Below are 20,241 nucleotides of genomic sequence, written 5' to 3'. Positions count from 1 at the left end.
TAAGTAGAAATATGCCATTTAATTAATATACAATATGTATGAATATATACATGTCTTTCCATTATTTTGTGTATACACTATATATATTTTTGCATTTAATATTATACATACCAATATTAATAATTATATAAAAACAATAATTTGAATTAGGATATTTTTGAAAATATGCATGTCTCTATACACACCAAAAGGAACTATATAGTTTGATAATTCAATAGGGGAAAACAACCCAAATTATTATTTAAAATAAAAGGAATAAAAAATTGTATATATCTACAATTATATTCATAAAAAAAAACGCATATATTATTTATTAAATTTATATTTTTATTCAAACGGTAAAAGAGAAAGACTATAAAAGTTAGACATTTTATGTTACCGATTATTTCATATATTTATTTCCCTATCGTTACTATTGCTTAATTTTTTTATGATTTTGTAAAATAAAAAAAAATTTCACCTTTAAAAAGTGTGAAATGAAAAATAAATGACCATGTAAATATATAAATATAGCATATATATAAAGAGAAATAGAGATCACTTCATATTCTTCACACAACCAAAAAGGAATTTGAAAACGTTCTTTTTTTCTTCTCAAAATTTGTATCGCTGTTTTGTAATAATAAACAGTAATTAACAAATTTTAGAAAAAAAAAAATAAAAACAGTAGTAAAATTTCTCGTAATCCGTGAAAGGGGAAAAAGTATTATAGTAGGCCATCATTTCACTTTCCCTAAAAATATGTCCATAAGTTCATTTTGAAAAGAATAGCTAATTTTTCCTTTTAAATAATCCATATATGTTTGATTAAAGTTATAAGACACTTTATATGTGTATACAACTCCATTCTCTTCTCCTATTAATATAACTTCATTAAAATTATTAACAGATAATTTTCTTAATTTTTTTTTTTTTGTAATAATTTCGCTAGCTACTGCTTTATTAATATCAATACTTAAATCATAAATATGAAGATGTCCACAATTATTTGAGCTAATTACAAAAAAACATGTTGATAAAAAGGGGGACCATTTGACATCATATATACACTAAAAATAAAAAAATTAATTTATTTTATGAAACATTGAAATGAAAAAAAATAAGCATATCCAAGGTGAGTATTATTAATTTGTCGATTTTTTCTCATTTTTCATAATTACCTCTTTTGTGTCAAATACAATTAAAGACGTGGTCTGATTTTGGTCCCAAATTCGGATTGTCCAATCATAAGATGATGAAATAAAAATATTTTTCTTAAATTTATTATAAGAAATACAATTAATGGACATGGTATGCTCATTATAAAGTGTTAAATAATTATCAGAATATGCAGAAGAATATAAATAAATAGTTCCATTATTTGTTCCTATTAAAAACATATTTGTTTTAAACGGATTAAAGTCGATACATGTAATAGACTGTGCGTGCGTAGTATTTAATGCACCATCAAAATCGTTTATATTTTTTTTTAATGTTAATAATTTTTCTCCAGTTGTAAATTTGCTATTATATTTCCAATAATATATATTTCCATCATATGAGACAGAATAGAATGTTTTATTTTGCTTATGAAAATAAATTTGAGAAATAATATCTCTATTATATATATTTTTTAAATTACTTTCAAATATTAATCTTTCATTTTTTTTTTTATTTAAATCATATATGCATATGCTCCCATTAGACAAACCAATAATTATTATTGAATTATTTGTGTTCGACCATTCTATAGAATATATATGAAAATTCGTTTTTATTATATGTTCAGGATTTTTTGTATTTTTAAATGTAAAACAGCATAATATTCCCATATTTGTTTTTATATCATTACTTTTAAATGATATAGCAAATAGATCTTCATAAAACGGATGAAATTTTATATCAGTGACTGTAAATTGATATGAATTTAATGTAAATGCCCATAATCTTGTTAAAATATTTTTATTATTTTTATTTTTATAGCATAAATATATGTCTTCTTCATTATTTTTATTATATATTCTATCCATTATTTTTAATGTTTTTAAAAACCTTTTTTTGTATATTATTTTATTATCACTTTTTTTTACTTTATTATCACAATAAATAAAATTTAGGTCTTTGTGTATTTTTTCATTTAAATCTTTATAATTGATAAAATATAGATCATGTTTTCCATTTGAAGGTTCTTCTATTTTTTTTTTTATATATATATTTTTTTTTTTTTTATTATCTATATAAAATTGGTTATCTGTTTTTTTTTCACATTCTCCATCCTTATCAATTTGTACATTATTTTTAGATATCATATCCTTTGAATTATCATTTATACCATCTTTTCCTTCTTCAATATTACCATTTTCATCTATTTCATTTTCGTCTTTATCAGTTAATTCACCTTCTTTTTCTTCGTGTTCCGTTTCATAGGTTTCATCACTTTTATCCTGACTACTACATTTTATATTATCGTTATAATCATATTCATTACTAATAAATGAATTATTCTCACTTTCGCTGCTTGAATAAAAAATAGCTCCTTCTATTTCATCATTATCTGAATAGTTTGTTGAACTTTCATCAAGTTTTATTTCTTCTCCTCTGCATGCTTCAAAACTTATTTCACTATTGAACTTGTTCTTTTTCTCATTTTCTACATTTTCCTTTTTATCATTATATGATTCCATCCCCTACAAATAGCCCCAGCATGTGTTCACATGTCTGTGCATATCATTTATTTGTGTTTTTTTCGGGTGAATATTCATTTTATTTCTTACCGCTTTGTTTTTTTCATTAGATAGCCGTTGAAATTCTTCCAGATAAGCGTCGTAAATTATCGATTGGCAAGCTATAAAAATAAATATGCGAAAAGAAAAAAAAATAATAAATAGCACAAATAAACAAATATTGATGATATAAAACATATTAATTTTAACAAAATATGTTTAATTTCATGAGTAAATATATGTATATAGAGAAAATAATTTATTCTTTTATAATTCGTTTGTTCTAAACTAACCAGTGTCACATATCTCATTTATTTTTTGAGGTTCCGTTTTAGTTGATGCATCCCTTAAAAAAAAATTGTAAATTTTAGCTAGCTATTTTTTTTTTCACTTTATTTAAATAACTTTTATGACATATGATAAATTACAAACTTAAATGATATTGGAACAGTTTGGGTATATCTATCAATATAATCGAAACAATTTTGTGGTTTGTGGTATATACAATCTGTATTGAGGAAATAAAAAAAATGTATATATATATGAACAATTGTGTAAATGTTGTGTTTGAATTATTTGTAAATAAATGAAAAGGATACAAAAAAATATGGTTATAAAAAATTCGCTTTGATATCACATTGTAGAAGGAAATAATTTACCATTGTCTTTTAGTATTGTAAATGTATTTGAATTTTTAATCTTATTTCTTATTAGTTCTATTTGTCTTTTCCCTTCTTCACTTTCTTTGAGTACTATATGGCTAGTAATATTAATTTAAAAAATAGCAAGCATAATGAAGAAGAAGCAGCGACAAATAAATAAACAAAGAGTAAGAAAAATAATTTTTTTCAGATTTTAAGCTACGATTTAATATCCAAATGAAATATGGTATGGTCAATATTGTCAATGGGGACAAATTTCTCATTTTGGAAGGAAAACTCAACTAAATTTTTGAATGCTCTTGGGTTTTTAGGGAATAAAAGCCTTGTAACTGTGTCATTTTTCTAATTTATAAAATGAGAAAGAAGTAAATATGTGTCTATTTTTTTATCCATTTTAAACTTATCCACATAGATAAAGAGCGAACAAAAAATTACTGACATGCCAATATAGTATATACCAGCATATATATATATATATTTGTGTTTTAAATGTTTTATGCATACATCATTTAGAGCGCCCACTTTTTTTTCACTGCTTTCTGTGGCTTTGGATTCATCACCCTTTATTTCACTTAACCCTTGTATTTTTTTTTTTTTTTTTTCTAACAAATTTGATTTCATCGTTTTTTTTATATTTTTTAAACAAAGTAATATTTATTAAGTTTCATAGATAATGAAAATAGCTCGTTTTGTGTACTTTTTTGCATATTATACTTCTATCGTAGCGTGTTTTATTATCTCTTTATTTTGCTCTTTCTATTTTCTATCTATTTTTATTATATATTTGTCTATATAAGCATATAAAATAAATGCTTATGAAAATACAATTAAAATTTAATCAATCTCAATTAGTATTTTTCAAAGAAAAGGAATATGTCTTTTTTTAAATATTGAATTTATAATTCCAATGTATATATGCAATCATTAATGTGCATAATATTTGTATGGCCGAATATTATATACACACAAAATTTGAAGGGTAAAAAAAAATTAAAATTTAAAAGGATATATAAAAAGTAGTTTGAAGTGAAAAAATAAGTGATAATAAATAAATGAAAATATGAAAAATAAGAAAGGAATACGCAAATTAAAAAAATATATTACTATATAGTACATTAAACAAAACAAAATAATGACATATAATTAAATAATATATCAAATGAAATACATAATTATAGTCTTATTTAGTCTAAAATATATATTTATATATGAATTGTTCATAATTTTCTTGCTGTGCACACAAAAATAGAATAAGTTTTAATTACATAAAATCATAGTATTATCAAATTTTTTTTTATTTTTATATTTAAGTGCAACTTTATCAATATCTCTAACAATACGCTCGTATTCATTTTTTATATCGACGACATCAAAAATGTTAAAGTTAATTTTTTTTATTTCTTCGATGGGTGGGAATTGATTTTCTTCTTCTTTTGTTTTATTACTAGCTTTTTCTTTTTTTTTTTTTTTTTGAGGGGCATTTTTTTTTTCTTCTTTTTCAATTTTAGCTGTTTTTTTAGCTTGAAGTAAATTAGGAAATAATTCTTCCTTTTCGTTTTCTTTCTTTACAACTGCTTTTTGTTTAATTATAGATGGTACAAATATTTTTTTAGCGGGTTCCTTTTTTTCGTCATTTTTTTTGTTTTCATCAGTTAGCTTATCTTTTTGTTTCTCTTTTTTTTTTTCACTTTTGTTACTTTTTTTATTATTAGTACTAGGAGCCCATGCTTTAACATTTTTGCGTTCATCTAAAAGTTTTTTAGTTTTATAATCCTTCATATTTATAAGCTTTATTTTCACACTATCATTATTATCAATTATATTGTTTTCCCCATTTTCCTTATTAGCTTTATCTGCTGAATTTATTTCATCCACTGCATTAGGTTTTTTTTTTATGAGCAAACTAGTTAAGTTCAACATTTTTATCTTAGTCTGTTAATATGTCTATGTTAATATTTTTTATTCCTACAAAATAAGGTGGAAAAATGGACAACTTATAGAGCGAGCTATATTACCACACAATTATATAAAATTTTGTTGTGAAATAATTTTCTGTATATTTGGATAATATAATATTATTGGTTTATTTTTATTTATATTCCTACTTTTTTCTAAATTAATTGTTTATTTTTTCTTTTTTTACTTTACTATGTTTTATAATCTTAAAATTTGGTATTACTACAGGCGTTATTCTGTTTTACTTAATTTTTTTTCTGAACAGTTTTTCAAATTTTTAGATAGCTGTTTTTAAAGATATAGCATATTTTACTTATATATTTTTTTAAATCAAATTTTCACTTATATATTTATCTTTTCCTAATACTTCTAAAAAATAATGTTTACATAAGTATTTGAATTTTTTAAGATTGATCATGTCATTATTTATATATAAAAATTCTTCCTTATTTACTAATGTTATTCCAAGGATGTTTAAACATAAAAATAAAAAATATGCTTATTCAACGATTATGTTTTATAAGCCTTTTAATTACATTTTAACATTAATTTATGCTTATTTATAATATAGTTATATTTATATTTATATTTTTTTCCGTATATTATATAATCATATACCCAAAATATACAAATTTTTATAAATTGAAGCAACAAAAATAATTTTTTCTTTTTTTTTTTTATATATATTATGGTATGTACATAATAAATGTGCATATATATATATCATGTTATAATACTTGGAACAAGATAAATAAAAAATTATTCTATTATTATTTTTTATCATCTTTTCAATTAATTTTCTCAACTAAAATTAAAAATATTGTTTAAAAAAAAGATGTTCTACTATATTTAATTTAAAAGTAGATAAAAAAAAAAAATTAAATCATTTTTTTTGTGCAGCTATGCATATAACATGCTATATATTTTTTTTTTTACAGTATTTCCTCATAGAAAAAATATATATGATATAATAAATAAAAAGGCATAAACTATTTTAAATGTAATGGCAAATTAAACAGTTATTTTTCCTTTGTTTTTTATAATATTTTGTAAATATATGTATAGAAAAATTATAGAAGGAACCAACGTTGTTTATGTTAATTGCTAAAAAAAACCTCCGATCTTAAAAGTTGTTGTGGTTTTTGCATAAACCATATATTTTTCTGAATTTTTTTATTTTGATTAATTGTTGATTTTGTATATATATATATTGGTTGCATCTTCTAAATATTGTAATAATGAAGGGAAAAATAAATAAGAAGGAAAAAAAGAAACTTAGATATATGACCAAAGATAAACAGTTAACAATTGGGGAAATTGAAAAAATTGATATAAATAAATATAATGAAATATCACGATTTTCTGTTAAAAATAAAAATAAGAAAAATGCTTTAAAGGGAAAAGCATATTTGAAAAAATTAATTTTAAGAAAACAAAAAAAAGAAGATATAAAAAATAAAAAATCATTAAACATTCCAGTAGAAAAAAAAATCCCAAGAAGCATAGAACAATTGGCATTATTTGACGAAAGCAAAGTTAATACAGAAAATGAGAATTTTTTATTAAGTGAAAAATATATAGACGAATTTAGTGACTATTTTAAAAATAATAAAGAGCCAAACATTATTATAACATCAATAAAAAGACCATCTAAAAATACAATATTATTTATGAAAGAATTAACATTAACATTTCCTCATATTTTTTATGAACCACGATTAGATCATACTCTAGATTTTTTATTTAAAAATGCTATACAAAATAATTTTTCTACATTTATATTAATAGAAGAAGGGATAGATAAACATCCTAAATATATGTTTATATCTACTTTGCCTAATGGTCCAACATCTAAATATTCCTTAACAAATATTTTTTATGCTCATAAAAAAAATACAGACATTGAAATAACAACATTGCCTCCTGAAGTGTATATAACAAATTTTAATACTTTTATTGGGGAACGAATAAAAAGACAGTTACATACCCTTGTACCATTTACTCCAAACTATAAAGGTCAAAAGGTTGTAGTTTTTTATAATCAGAGAGATTTTATTTTTTTCAGGCATTTTAAGTATGTATTATAAAATTCATTTTAATAATTTTAAGTTTATGCATTTAATATATTATAGTAAAATGTGTGCATTTTTGTATAATTCAAAACGATTAACACACATATATATTCTTTCAATTTTATACTATTTCATTTTTCCATAGTTATAAAGTTACACACATTTTTATTTATTTTTTTTTTAATACCCATTTAGGTATAATTTTGTGAACAAAAAGAAATGTTCGTTATATGAAATAGGACCTGGATTTACATTACAACTACTTAGCCTCAAGGTATTTTTTTTTTGTGTTTATATTTTTATTGAAATTTTTTTAATGCTAATTTCTTTTTCTGCAAACTTTTAATTAGTTTCACGATCTATCATCATTATATCACATTCGTAGCGCTTTATAATAATTGCATATTTATAATGTATCTTTTTTTTTTATTTTTAGGATGGATTAATTAACGATAAGGAAAAAATGTATGAATTTATTTTGAGGCCAGATATGAAAGTTAATAGAAAAAGAATGTATTTGTAATGTTTTTTTTTAACAATGAATTTTTATACTATACATATATAGTGATTTTTATTTTTTAATTTAAAATCATTTTTAATTTTAAAATAATTTGTTTTTCGTTTTTCGTTTTTCGTTTTTTATTATTAATAACCTTTTAGCATAAGTCAACAGTATTTAAAATTTGTAATTGCTTTATACATATTTATTTTTTTTTAAATATTTTTTTTCCCTAAAACTGTTTAAATAAAAAAACGATACGAAATAAAATATCAAAATTAAGCATAGAAATTGGTAAATACAATAAAAAAATTATTGAAATAAAAAATGCGAAAAATTATTTGTGTATAAAATATTTTATAAAATGTTATAAATAAGTAGGCAGGAAACACACTGACTTTAAATGTGATAAAATGTCAGAGTTATAAGAAAAACCATAAGTAAACGATAATAATAATAATGTAACATATTTACATTAAAGAGATAAATGGATTTAAAGAGATGTTTTGTTCTTTTGTTTTTCTTAATTTGTTTGAAAAAGGGTGTATGTTATTATTTTGAAGGTAAAAGTACTAGTTTTCCTATATTTACAAATAACAGTTATACAAAAAATTCCAATAAATCCATTAAAAAAAGTAAACACACAACATTTCAAGTTGGGTTAATTTTTAGAAAACAAAAAGATCAATCCATGGTTAGAAGTATACCTAGCCATGTGCGAAAGAAAAAGAAGAAAAAAAAAAAAAAAAAAAGATAGTGATGAAAAGGATGACAAAAGAAAAAAAAAAGTTAATAAAAAATTGATGAGAAGAAAATTATTGAAATTTTACAAATTGAAAAAAAGAAATGAAGAAACAAAAGAAAATATATTTGATGAAGACAAAAAATACTCAGTCTTTGATTATATTGAAAGCAAACTAACAAATGATAACTCTATATTTGTAGATAAGGTTGGTCAAAATGATAATAAAACAAAAATCGATCAAATTGATAATATGACTAATACCGAGGAACTAGTATTATGTAACGAGCAAAAAAAAAGGAACAAATCAAATGATAAAGTTGATATAAATGAAACATTCGAAAATTCCAGTGACTTGTTAGAAAACTACAAAGATGTAGATGACAATATGAGGGGGTACGAAAGTAAAGATAATACAGAATATGGTAATTTAAAGGAAGATGAAAAGCAAAAAAAAAAAAAAAAAAAAAAATTAAAAAAAAATATGCATATAGGAAAATATCATAGAAAAGTATTTACATATAAAAAAAAAATACCAGTAGACAATGTCCATGAATATGTTGAAAATAAACAACTGAAAGAGAAATATATATTAAAAAAAGATACCCTCAAAAATGTTTTTGTAAATAGACCCCTTTTTAATTTTTACAATTTTTATAACTTTTTCCAAATAGATCATATAGAAAAATATAATAAATCAAAAATATTAAATTTAATATATTATTATATGTATAAATATAAAAATAATGTAGGAAATGAAATAAAATATGATTATTTAAACGAAGATGATATAAAGAAATTTGAAGGTATTTCCAATGATAAAAAAAAAATGATGCATTATTTAGAATATTATATTAACATGAATAATAATAAATATCAATACATAAATATTGATAAAAATTACACTTTAAAAAAAAAAAAAACGGATGCATTTACTGTTAGTAATATAAATAAAGTTGACTCTCTTCATATACACAACTACAAGGTAGTATGGACTATTAGAAATGTTAAAGAGGTACAAAAAAAAAAAAAAAAAAAAATTTTATTAAACATGTAGGGGTACTTGCAGGATGCATGTAGTATATATTTCATTGTATACTTATGCATATATATTTATTTAAAAATACATGAACAAATATTCCATCGATTTTAAACATTTACACAACAAATAAAAATATAAGCCCGTACAAAGATTTCTCTCTATTTCTTCTCATTAGTTAATTAAAAAAATATATATTATTTTTTTTATTATGTTGTAGAAATTGTTTTGGAGATATAGGGAAATGGGAAATATCCCACTTACTACTTCCGCCTTTTCATTTGCAGGAAAAAAATCATTCAAATTAAAAATTTGGCTAGACGGGCATAAATCCGCAAAAAAAAAGTAAGCACAAAAACAGTATATACTACATACTATTTGTTTTTATAATACACAAACATTCATATTGATATATATTACTTGCGTGATATTGTATCATTTTGGGCACAATAGTATATATTCTTGTATTGGGTAATTATTTATTTAATTGTTATTTATATGACTTGTTCATATTTTTTATTTTTTTGTCTTCTATCATTTACACATATATTAGATATGTAAGTGTTGGGTTAAAGCAATTGGAAAATTATGGCGCACTAGATGAATATATATGTTTTTCACTCAACGGAATAACCCGAGGACCTTTTACATATTTATCAAAAGAATATTATCAAAATACATATAATTTCTGTAAATTTGATAATTTGGACTTAAAAAATGATGAATTACAGTTAAGTTTATTTGTTTATGATAGCATTTTTTAAGCTAAACACAAGCATGTGCATATATTTATTTAACTCATATAGCATATTCTTATTAATTATTTTTTTTTCTTAAATAACGAAATATTGTTTTATTAGCATTTTTCTTATTTTGTTTAATAAATTTTACAAATATGTATATACAATTTTTTATTTCTTTTTTTTTCTGAACTGTTCATAAATATTTCCCTTTGTGTATAATATTTATAAATTAAAATTAAGTTCCAAACCTTTACCTCCCTATTATCCTTTTAAGTATAATCAAATATTTATATTAATAGCTTTTTTTTATCCAAGTCAAAATTTCGAAATTATGCACAAAATTTACACCTTTTATTTCGTTTTTTTCGAATTATTTGTCTATGATAATTTTTCTTTTTTTTGTTTTTGTTTCCTCAAATAAGTACGAGCTATCAGAAGACGAACTATGAGATTCGACATCATTATAATCTTGTTTGCCATTTGAAACATTTTCCATTAAGTTTTTTTCCACGTTAGGCTCATTATTGTTAAATTCGATGTTAGCTAGCTTATTATTTTCATCTTCTTTATTATTTTCTACCTGACCAGACAGGTGATAATTTAAGTCATTTACATCCTTTAATAATTCTTCATGTAGAGATTCCTGACGTTTTGTTTTATTCATTATGTTCATTTGTTTCCTTTTTTTTTCTTCATATATTTTTTTGTGGATATTTATTTTTCTCAAATGCAGCATTTTTTTTTGTTTTAACATACTTGGTAGGCTGCTTTCGATATAAGGAATTATTTTTTCTTCAAATTTTTTATAAGCCATTATTAAATATTTTCGGCTTGCTATATTTTCTAAATCTTTCTTTTTTATTTCAATTATGTAATCCTCTTCTTTGTAATAGTTAAATTTATTATCTGTGGAAAAATTAACCATATAAATAAAAGAAAATTAATATAAATGCATAAAAAAAAATGTGGTCTTGAATATTAACAACCACAGACACATATATGTAAATAAATAAATACACTAAACTTACCATATAAAACGAGTGTCGAATTCATTGCGAAATGCTTGAAATGCAATAATGTGTATATTATGTGAAAAGAAAAATAAATTAAATTTTTCATAAATAATATATTTTTTAATTCAACATAATCTAAGCTTAAATATTTTGAAACACACGAATCAATGCATATTATAAGGGTATTTAACAAGGATATATCATATGGCCATTTTTGATAAGCTTCATATAATAAATTTATAGATTCTTCATATCTATCTAATATATGTAAAAAATTTGAATAACATAAATATATTTTTTTATCGCTAACTCCATTTTTGATAGTTAAATTAAAAAATAAATTTAGCTTATTTACAAATAATTTATTATTTATTATATTATTATTTCTAATAATATGATTAAACATATGCAAAACTAAATTTTTTAAACTTGAAATATAAAAATATGATAATTTTTTATATGAATCTATTAAACATTGAAAAGATTCGCATGCTACTTCATAATTGTTATTTATACTTAACAACACAGATATTAAATTCGCTATAAAAAAATTATTCTTATTATTTTCTGTTAATATATTTATTAAATTATATATTTCATTTAATATATAATTTTTTTCTGATTTATTTTTACATTCCTTTATTTTGTGAAATTTAATTATAGCTAAATATGTGTTTATTATTATGTCTGTTGAAGAATTTTCGCTTTGAAGGTGATCATCTTTTTCGTTTTCATTTTTGTTAAAATCATTTGTTTTGTTTTGTTTTGTTTTTTTAAATTTATCCAATAAATATATACTATAATCATAGTGCTTTCTTTTAATATGTATATACACTTTTAATAAATTTAATTCGACTGAATTATTATTATATTTTAACCCTTTAGCTATTAGATCCTTAGCTTTTGCATAATTTTTATTCCTTATATAAATATTTGCAAGTCTAATATAAGCGCTTTCATAATTTACATATATTTTTGTAAATATCTTATAAATACTTGTTGATATATAAGAGTATCCATTATATTCCAACAGTACAGAAGTGTTGAAATTTATAGTGATGTATATTTTTTTTAAATAATTAATTATATTTCGACACCTTTCTTTTTTCGATTGTTTCTCGTATACATTTATTTTACTAGTATTGTTAACACATGTACTATTTTGACAGATTCTATTAATAAATCCCATGTTATTTAACAAATTTTCCCTTATTTTATATACCCTTTCCCATTTTAGAATCTTTTTAATGTATTTCAACTTTATTTTATTTTCCTCAACAATTTTTCTTTTTTCCAAATATTTCATCATCCCATTTGATATACCACCATCCTTATCATTTTTATATTTTGTAGTGACACTCTCAATAAGTATATCATCATTTTGCTTATTTTCATTTTCTTCTTCGATACATATTCTCCTATTTTTGTTAATGCTATATCCAGAATGATGTCTTAACTTTTCATTTTCTGTAATTTTATTCCAGTATTTGTCTATTTTACTCCTTTTTTTGTGTGCGTTTTTGTTATTGGACATCAAATTTGAGGAGGTGATACAATTCAAATCATCTTTGCAAAAAACATACACATAATATGTATAGAATTTTTTTATTTTAAAAAATATTTCCCTTTTTAATAATTCCATTAACTCTAGACTTTTTTCTTTATAACCACAATAAAATAATGCAACGATATAATTATTAATTAATTCATAAGATATTTTATATGTTTTATTTTTTTTGAAAAAAAAATTTTTAATATCCGGAATTTCGTCTAATAAATTAAAATAAGTTTTCATATTTTCATCATTATATTTTGTTAATAATAGTTCATAAATTTTGGCTTTCATTAAAGTTATGTCTATATCACTAATAAATAAATTGTTATATTTATTTAGAATATTCAATATATCTTCTAGCATTTTTACTGTTGTTTTTATGTTTTCATTATATATGTCACTTTTTATAAATTTGCTATATATATGTGAATCATCTACAAAAGGTTTATTCTGATATACTCCATCCATTATACTCCCTCCTTTTTCCAGGAGAGGATTGCTATCTTTTAAACTTGTATCATTTTGTTTATTAATAATAACATTATAGTTTAAATAAATGTTGGCTGTGTGGATATAAAAATATGCATATAATTTTATAAAATATACATTTTTATACTTATTATAAGCATATAATATATATTTTTTAGCTTTATTGTATTTTTTTAAATATATATACGAAAGAGTATAATAATATAAATTTAAATAATTCTTATAAATAATAAAACTTTTACGATAATATTTTAATGCTCTTTTCATATTTTTTATTATATGAAAATAAATACCAATAAGTAAATAATACCTACTTAGCTGTTTTGTATTTACATAATTAAAATTTATTTTTTCTTTTATTATTTTTAATAAAATAATAGCTTTTTTATTTCCTTGAGCTAGCCAAAATTCACATAAATCTAAATACATTGAAATCATATTATTATTTAAAAATACTTGTGTAAATTTATTTTTTATACATTCTTTATTTGTATTATCAATTGGATCTATTATTTCATCATATTCATAAATATCATTTTTATTAATATCATAATTTTCTTCACAATCCCATATATTTTTATCTATTTTGGAATAAAATATAATTACTACCTTAATATAATTCAAATAATAAAATAATGTTAAATTTATTATATCTTTTACATGTATACTACTTAAATTATTTACAGTACTAGATATTGTATATTCTTTCCATTTGTTGAATTTTTTTTGCACACACTTTTCTTTTTTGTAATTTTGTTTTATCTCTGGGGGTGTATATTCCTCTTTTTTATTTCCATTAATACTAAAAACTTGCGATAGAATAACATCATTTTCATTAACCTTAGTATTTACATTCCCTTTTTGAAAATCAATTTGCCTATTATCAAAAAATATTCTACATTTGTTTTCATTTATGTTTTCACATTGTACATAATTTTCAAAATTTAAACAGCCATTTTTTAATTTTTTTTTTTTATTTAATTTTTTTAAATATTCCACATAGTCATTATAAGGATTATTTTGTGGAGAATAATAATTTGATAAAAAGTTTAATTTGTCTTTTATATTAATGAAACTATTATTCTGTACAATTTTATTTATATAATTTGTTAATAATAACCATGAATTTAACAAATAAGATGGGCAAAAACTGTATAATTGTAATGATGTTGTAAAACAATATGAAGCTATATTGAAATTTTTTTTTTTCATATAACAAATTCCAATTATGCATTTTATTATTGATTTAAATATTTTTAATAAGTTTAATAAATTTTTATATTTTATGCATTTTTGTAAATATTCCTTTGTATTTCCAATATCCTGTGTTTTTTTATTTGACGACATTGAGGAAATAGGTGTATTTTTATTTCTAACAAATTTTGAAAACCATCCTTTTTGTTCTTTTTCTGGGTTAAAATTATTTGCGTTTTCATCTTGAATATATTGGTTCACAAAATTGGTGTATTCCTTTCTATAATTTTCCAATGTTTTATTTAAAAATATTTCAAAATGGATAATTTTTAATAACACATGAGATGAAAATTCTATACAATGATCTAGCTTATATATTAAACATAGAGCAAAAGATAAATAAATCGAAGAAATAAAATCATAATTATTTTTTTGTATTAAATATTTAAATATGTTTATACTATCAATTAAATAATTTAATGGGTTAATATATTCATTAGTTAATTTATCGGCTAAAAAACTACTTTTATTATGTTGCGTATCATTAGGGTTTATTTGTATAGAATCTGGGAAAGAGCATTTTTTAAGAAATTTATTATCATATTTATTTATTAAATATAAATATATATTAAAATTATATATTCCTTTAGTTAAATAATGAGACAAATAATCATCTTTTTCTTTTTCATTATATTCACATTTTTCTTGTTCTATATTGTTATTATCGTGTTCTTGTGTATTATTTACTTTTTTATTTTTTTCAATATGATTTATTAAATTTTCTAATTTAATTTTTAACTCATTTTCTTCATTCAGATTTTTAGCATTTATTATTTTTTCAGAGTTATATAATAATAGCAATATATTTAATTTTGTGTTCGCTTCTTTATTATTACAAAAAAATTTATCACCTTCTTTTATTAAATCCAAGAATAATTTGTAATTGTTTTTATTGTAAAATGCGACACATATATCAATCCAACTATTTATATTTGCATTATAATTTTTTAAAACATTTGTAATTACCCCATAATTTTCATCATTTATTTCACTTTCTTTTATCCTAATTATTTTATCCTCATTATTTATGTATATCATTTTTTAGTTTATTTTCAAATAAAATAGACATAATAATGCGTATATTAATTATGTACATTTATCAGTTTATATGATATGGGGAATTATTTGAAATACTTTTTCCATCAATCTCCTTATTTAACTTTTTTTATGTGGCAATTCAAAATGTCATGATAAAGTTAATAGAAAGTGACAATTATGCATAAGGCATTTGGAATGAGCACATACATGAATATTTATATGTATATATATATTTATTTATTATTTATAATTATATATCCATGCTATTTCCGAATTTTCCCTCCTTTTGCATCTCTTTAGAGCGTAGTTTGTTTGGATTGTTTTCTTTTTTCTTTCTTTTTTCAATAATAATATAGTAAAAAGAAATGCCTATTCTTTTCATATTATTTTATATATCTCTCATTTTATTAAAAATATATGATGAATAATTTATCACAATTAAAAATGTTAAAAAATTCATAAGGAGGTACTTAACAAAGCTTTATATTAACAATATCTATAAAAATAGGCTTATAAAAGTTCAAAAATAAATAATAATAATATAAAAATAATATTATACCACATTAAAAAAAAACGCTAACAATATAACAGCAATAATAGTTACATATTCTCTATACTTAATTATTTATGTAAAAAAAATTTTAATTTCATTTTATGATAATATATGCAATAGAATAAAATATATTTAACACTTTATTAATTATTTTTTTTTAAATAAAGTAAAGAAAAATTGAAAAAGTATAAAAAATACAAAAAACAATCAAATAGCATATCTATCATTTGGAGTGGTAAAATCAAACGATAACAATTATGCCACTATATATGCATTTTATATATCCAGGAAAAAATAAATTCTAAAAAATATACATTAATCATTTATATTCATATTTATATTTAAAAATTATTTTAAATGATAATAAAAATTATAAGTTTTAAAAAAAAATTATTAACTATCTGAAGTTTCCACATTCCCCATCATATAGATATAATCATATATATTTCAATCACAATAGCAAAGTGGTAAATACCATGCATTATTACAAAGTTTGTTTGAATATATATATTTATAATATGTTTTGAGTTTTGAAAATGTTTTAGAATCATATAAAAGTGCGTATCTTCAAAATGGTATAAAAAAGGAAATCATGTTTAATTTAAAAATAGCGTAACAAAATTGTGTTCTTATTTATGTTTGAACATTATATAATGCAAAAAACAATTCATTGTGTTTATATGCATATTATATTTGATAAATAAACAGATTAAAAAATGTATAAAAATGTGCAATTTAAAAAATAAATATTAATTGTAAAATTTTCGAAATTTAATATTCTTTAATCTTGAATAAAATAACAATTTTTGGTTATTATTCCATATGTGTATATTAATATATTTTTCCATTTCTTTAATTATCATTTTTTTATTATATCTATATATGTTATTTATCGGGATTGATAAAGATATACGATTTTGCTTTTTTGGAAATACAGAAGCTGCTTCAATTCCCTCCAAATATTTTATATATAAACTAACACCATCCTTGAAATCTAAATATATTATTTGTTTAGAAAAATTAAAAAATATGTTCGAATCTAATAAAAGATTTTTGTATTTTAAAAAAAAGCGTAATGTGTTTGTATGCTTATTTTTTTTCAAGGATATTTTTTCACTTTTACTTTTTCTTAATTTCTCATAATGTGTATTCACAATATTCTGAAGTATGGATATTCTATAATTAACAAAACTAAGATATGCTTTGGAATAAAATTCATAAAAAGAATAGTGATCTATCCAATGTATTTTTGAATTAATGTTTTCTATTATAGTATTATATTTTACAAATGGATTTAATATATTTTTTCTTCGAATAAATGCAATATTATTTTGTTCAAAACTATTATTAGAAATGTAAGAAATATATAAAAAGTTATTACAAAATGTGTTTATTTCATTTGGATTGAAAAATATTAAATTGTTATTTTTACCATTTTTCCAAATATTTCTTTTCCTTTTTAGAGGAAATAATTTATTTTTATATATTTTTTTTTCTTCATTATGTCTAATATTAGAATTACACTGGTATTTGTTATCATTCCTTTGTTCATTATTGAGGTGTATTTCCTTATTATATAAGTTTAGAAAAAATCGATTTTCCAAAAATAATGTCAAACTATTAATATAATCATATTTTTTTTGTGGTAAAATATTACTACAAAAAATTATGTTAAAATTTTCCACCTTTATTTTATTATATATGTGACTTTTTGCACTATCGTTTATGTTATTACTAATTAGATAAATGTTGTCAATTATTTTTTTTTTTTCATAATTATTTAAAAAGGTAAATTGTGGTAATAAAATATATAAAAAATAGTGATAATAAAAATAACAAATTTCATTAGTAGGAAAATGAACAACTATATTTTTTCTCTGGTTTTCATTTATATTTCTTTTTTTTTTCAAGGGCAAACTATTTTTGTAATTACTAAATACATCATATTTAATTGTTCGTTTTTTAAAAAAATTATCTTTATTATAAATATATGATATTATGTATGAAAATATTTTGCTAAAATAATAATTTCCCCCCAAATAATCCTTATAAAACCTTGTCATGCTTAAATCAAAATCTCATTTTTCCTATAAATGTGTGTGTAATGCTTTATCTGTACAAATAAGAGGTTATTCCATATTTCTAAATAAATAACAAATTCTTTTTTATTTTTAAGTAAAATATAAAAAGTAAAAAAAACAACACAAAAAATAGGGTACAAAATTAAAAGTTATTTATTTTTTATTTTATGTGGTAAAAAATAAAATAATAATAATAAAATTAACTATGTGACGAATAAAACTAAAGAAAACGGAGAGTTGGCAATTAAGCAAAAAAATATATATAAAGATAACAGAATAGCCTCATTATTGAAAAATAATAATTATAAAAAAAGTTAAATATAAAAAAAATATTTTTTAAAAAATATAAAAGTAAACAAATTTGTATATTACTAAGCATTTTAAAATGAATAGATATTTGCATAATCATATTTTCATATAAAGGCCAATTAGATTAATTTTTTATATTTCTATATTTTTTCCATTTCCAAACATATACACATTTTTAATATATGGATAATATATAGCATATTCTTAGATATTTATTAATGAATTTAAAAAAATACAAAAGTGAAAACAATCATGTGCTTATTTTTGTGAGTAAAATGAAATACAGTATCGCTTCCATGAAGGTTACTTTATTCTTCTATTTTTTGTGTGCAAAAAATATAGCCAGTTTGAAATATACAAAATCAAATTTATCATTTTTATATAATGGATGTGATAATATCAATAGTGGGGGGGTTAATGCACACAGAAATAAAACAACTGTACAAACTAAAAATAAACATTCTAAACTTAAAATATTATCATTAAATGAAAAACAAGATGAAGAATTACATTACGAATTAAATCCAGAAAATACTGAAAAGGTTTTAAATTTAATACGCCCCAAATTACAAATAGATAATGGTGATGTTGAATTAGTAGACATAAAGGGTAATGATTTATATATACGCTTATTAGGAAATTGTATCACGTGTAGCTCAAATAGTGTAACTGTGTCACAGGTTATAAAAAAAACTTTAAAAATGTATATTCGAGGTCCTGGAAATAAAGAACCAAATGTAATAATTATAAATTTTGATGAAATTAACGAAGAAAATATTCTAAATTGTTTAAGTGATCTGAAACCATATTTTGATTTTCTTAGTAAGTCATAAAAAAAAAATAGCTATCTAGCTAAAATTAGTTTGAAAAAAAAATTATTAAATAGATAGAAATATTTTGAAATCATTGAAAATAAAAGTGAAAAAACGTTTTACCGTTATCACTATATATACACACATATGCATTTGTATTATACATTTTACTATATACATATTGTCATTTTTTTACTTTTATTTATTCTCAGAAATCAAATTAGTAATTAAAGAGATGATAAACAACAAAGAAAATATTAATAATAGCGTTATGCTGGTGTTTAAAAATATAGAAAATGAAGATAAGGAAGTAAATATACCTCATAATATTAAAACTGAAATTACTGGAAGATTAAAACAAAATTTTCCAACATTAACTGTTAATTTTGAAAATTAAAAATATGATGTTTAGACAGTTATACCAGCGGCTAGTCAATCTAATCTCATCATTTGTCGATTTGGTCATTTTTTTTCGCATTTTTTTTATTATTTTTTGGAGTATTATTTGCATTATTTTATGAGGAAATTGTACAAATTTAATTAAAAAAAATAAAATAATAAGATAAAAAGTACAAAAAAAATGGCCACGTCAAACAACCAAAACTAGCATTGGATAATATACCCCCAAAAAATAACGAAATAATAAAATAGTGCAAAAATATCAATTATTATTAATAATATTTTTTTGCTGTTTAGTGGCATATAGAAGGATAAAACAATAA

General features: G+C 20.8%; 7 protein-coding genes across 7 annotated transcripts; 3 read left to right on the top strand and 4 right to left on the bottom strand.

The window, feature by feature from the left end:
• Positions 1-719: 719 nt before the first annotated feature.
• On the bottom strand, positions 720-3,985 carry PBANKA_0822900 (dynein intermediate chain, putative; the record flags this gene model as incomplete). The annotated part of the gene is made up of 8 exons (XM_034564401.1): positions 720-1,049; positions 1,161-2,666; positions 2,754-2,824; positions 2,996-3,048; positions 3,135-3,210; positions 3,362-3,462; positions 3,567-3,706; positions 3,869-3,985. 8 exons carry the CDS (start codon positions 3,983-3,985, stop codon positions 720-722), a joined length of 2,394 nt encoding a protein of 797 aa, XP_034421201.1.
• Positions 3,986-4,621: 636 nt separating this feature from the next.
• PBANKA_0822800 (conserved Plasmodium protein, unknown function) lies at positions 4,622-5,284 on the bottom strand (the record flags this gene model as incomplete). Its single annotated transcript, XM_034564400.1, has 1 exon — positions 4,622-5,284. The coding sequence occupies one exon, from the start codon at positions 5,282-5,284 to the stop codon at positions 4,622-4,624; it is 663 nt and encodes a 220-aa protein (XP_034421200.1).
• A 1,274-nt stretch (positions 5,285-6,558) lies between these two features.
• Positions 6,559-7,915, top strand: PBANKA_0822700 (ribosome production factor 1, putative; the record flags this gene model as incomplete). The annotated part of the gene is made up of 3 exons (XM_034564399.1): positions 6,559-7,394; positions 7,588-7,666; positions 7,829-7,915. The coding sequence occupies 3 exons, from the start codon at positions 6,559-6,561 to the stop codon at positions 7,913-7,915; spliced, it is 1,002 nt and encodes a 333-aa protein (XP_034421199.1).
• A 463-nt stretch (positions 7,916-8,378) lies between these two features.
• On the top strand, positions 8,379-10,436 carry PBANKA_0822600 (conserved protein, unknown function; the record flags this gene model as incomplete). Its single annotated transcript, XM_034564398.1, has 4 exons — positions 8,379-8,454; positions 8,564-9,648; positions 9,893-10,017; positions 10,226-10,436. 4 exons carry the CDS (start codon positions 8,379-8,381, stop codon positions 10,434-10,436), a joined length of 1,497 nt encoding a protein of 498 aa, XP_034421198.1.
• Positions 10,437-10,785: 349 nt separating this feature from the next.
• On the bottom strand, positions 10,786-15,764 carry PBANKA_0822500 (tetratricopeptide repeat protein, putative; the record flags this gene model as incomplete). Its single annotated transcript, XM_034564395.1, has 2 exons — positions 10,786-11,321; positions 11,444-15,764. The coding sequence occupies 2 exons, from the start codon at positions 15,762-15,764 to the stop codon at positions 10,786-10,788; spliced, it is 4,857 nt and encodes a 1,618-aa protein (XP_034421197.1).
• Positions 15,765-17,066: 1,302 nt separating this feature from the next.
• PBANKA_0822400 (conserved Plasmodium protein, unknown function) lies at positions 17,067-18,380 on the bottom strand (the record flags this gene model as incomplete). Its single annotated transcript, XM_034564394.1, has 1 exon — positions 17,067-18,380. The coding sequence occupies one exon, from the start codon at positions 18,378-18,380 to the stop codon at positions 17,067-17,069; it is 1,314 nt and encodes a 437-aa protein (XP_034421196.1).
• Positions 18,381-18,982: 602 nt separating this feature from the next.
• PBANKA_0822300 (NifU-like scaffold protein) lies at positions 18,983-19,916 on the top strand (the record flags this gene model as incomplete). Its single annotated transcript, XM_034564393.1, has 2 exons — positions 18,983-19,529; positions 19,732-19,916. The coding sequence occupies 2 exons, from the start codon at positions 18,983-18,985 to the stop codon at positions 19,914-19,916; spliced, it is 732 nt and encodes a 243-aa protein (XP_034421195.1).
• Between the last annotated feature and the right edge of the window lie 325 nt (positions 19,917-20,241).

This window comes from Plasmodium berghei, assembly GCF_900002375.2.
Source record: "Plasmodium berghei ANKA genome assembly, chromosome: 8".
Classification (NCBI taxonomy): domain Eukaryota; phylum Apicomplexa; class Aconoidasida; order Haemosporida; family Plasmodiidae; genus Plasmodium; species Plasmodium berghei.
The sequence above is the reverse complement of the archived record's forward strand: the minus strand, read 5'-3'. Positions and strand labels throughout refer to the sequence as shown.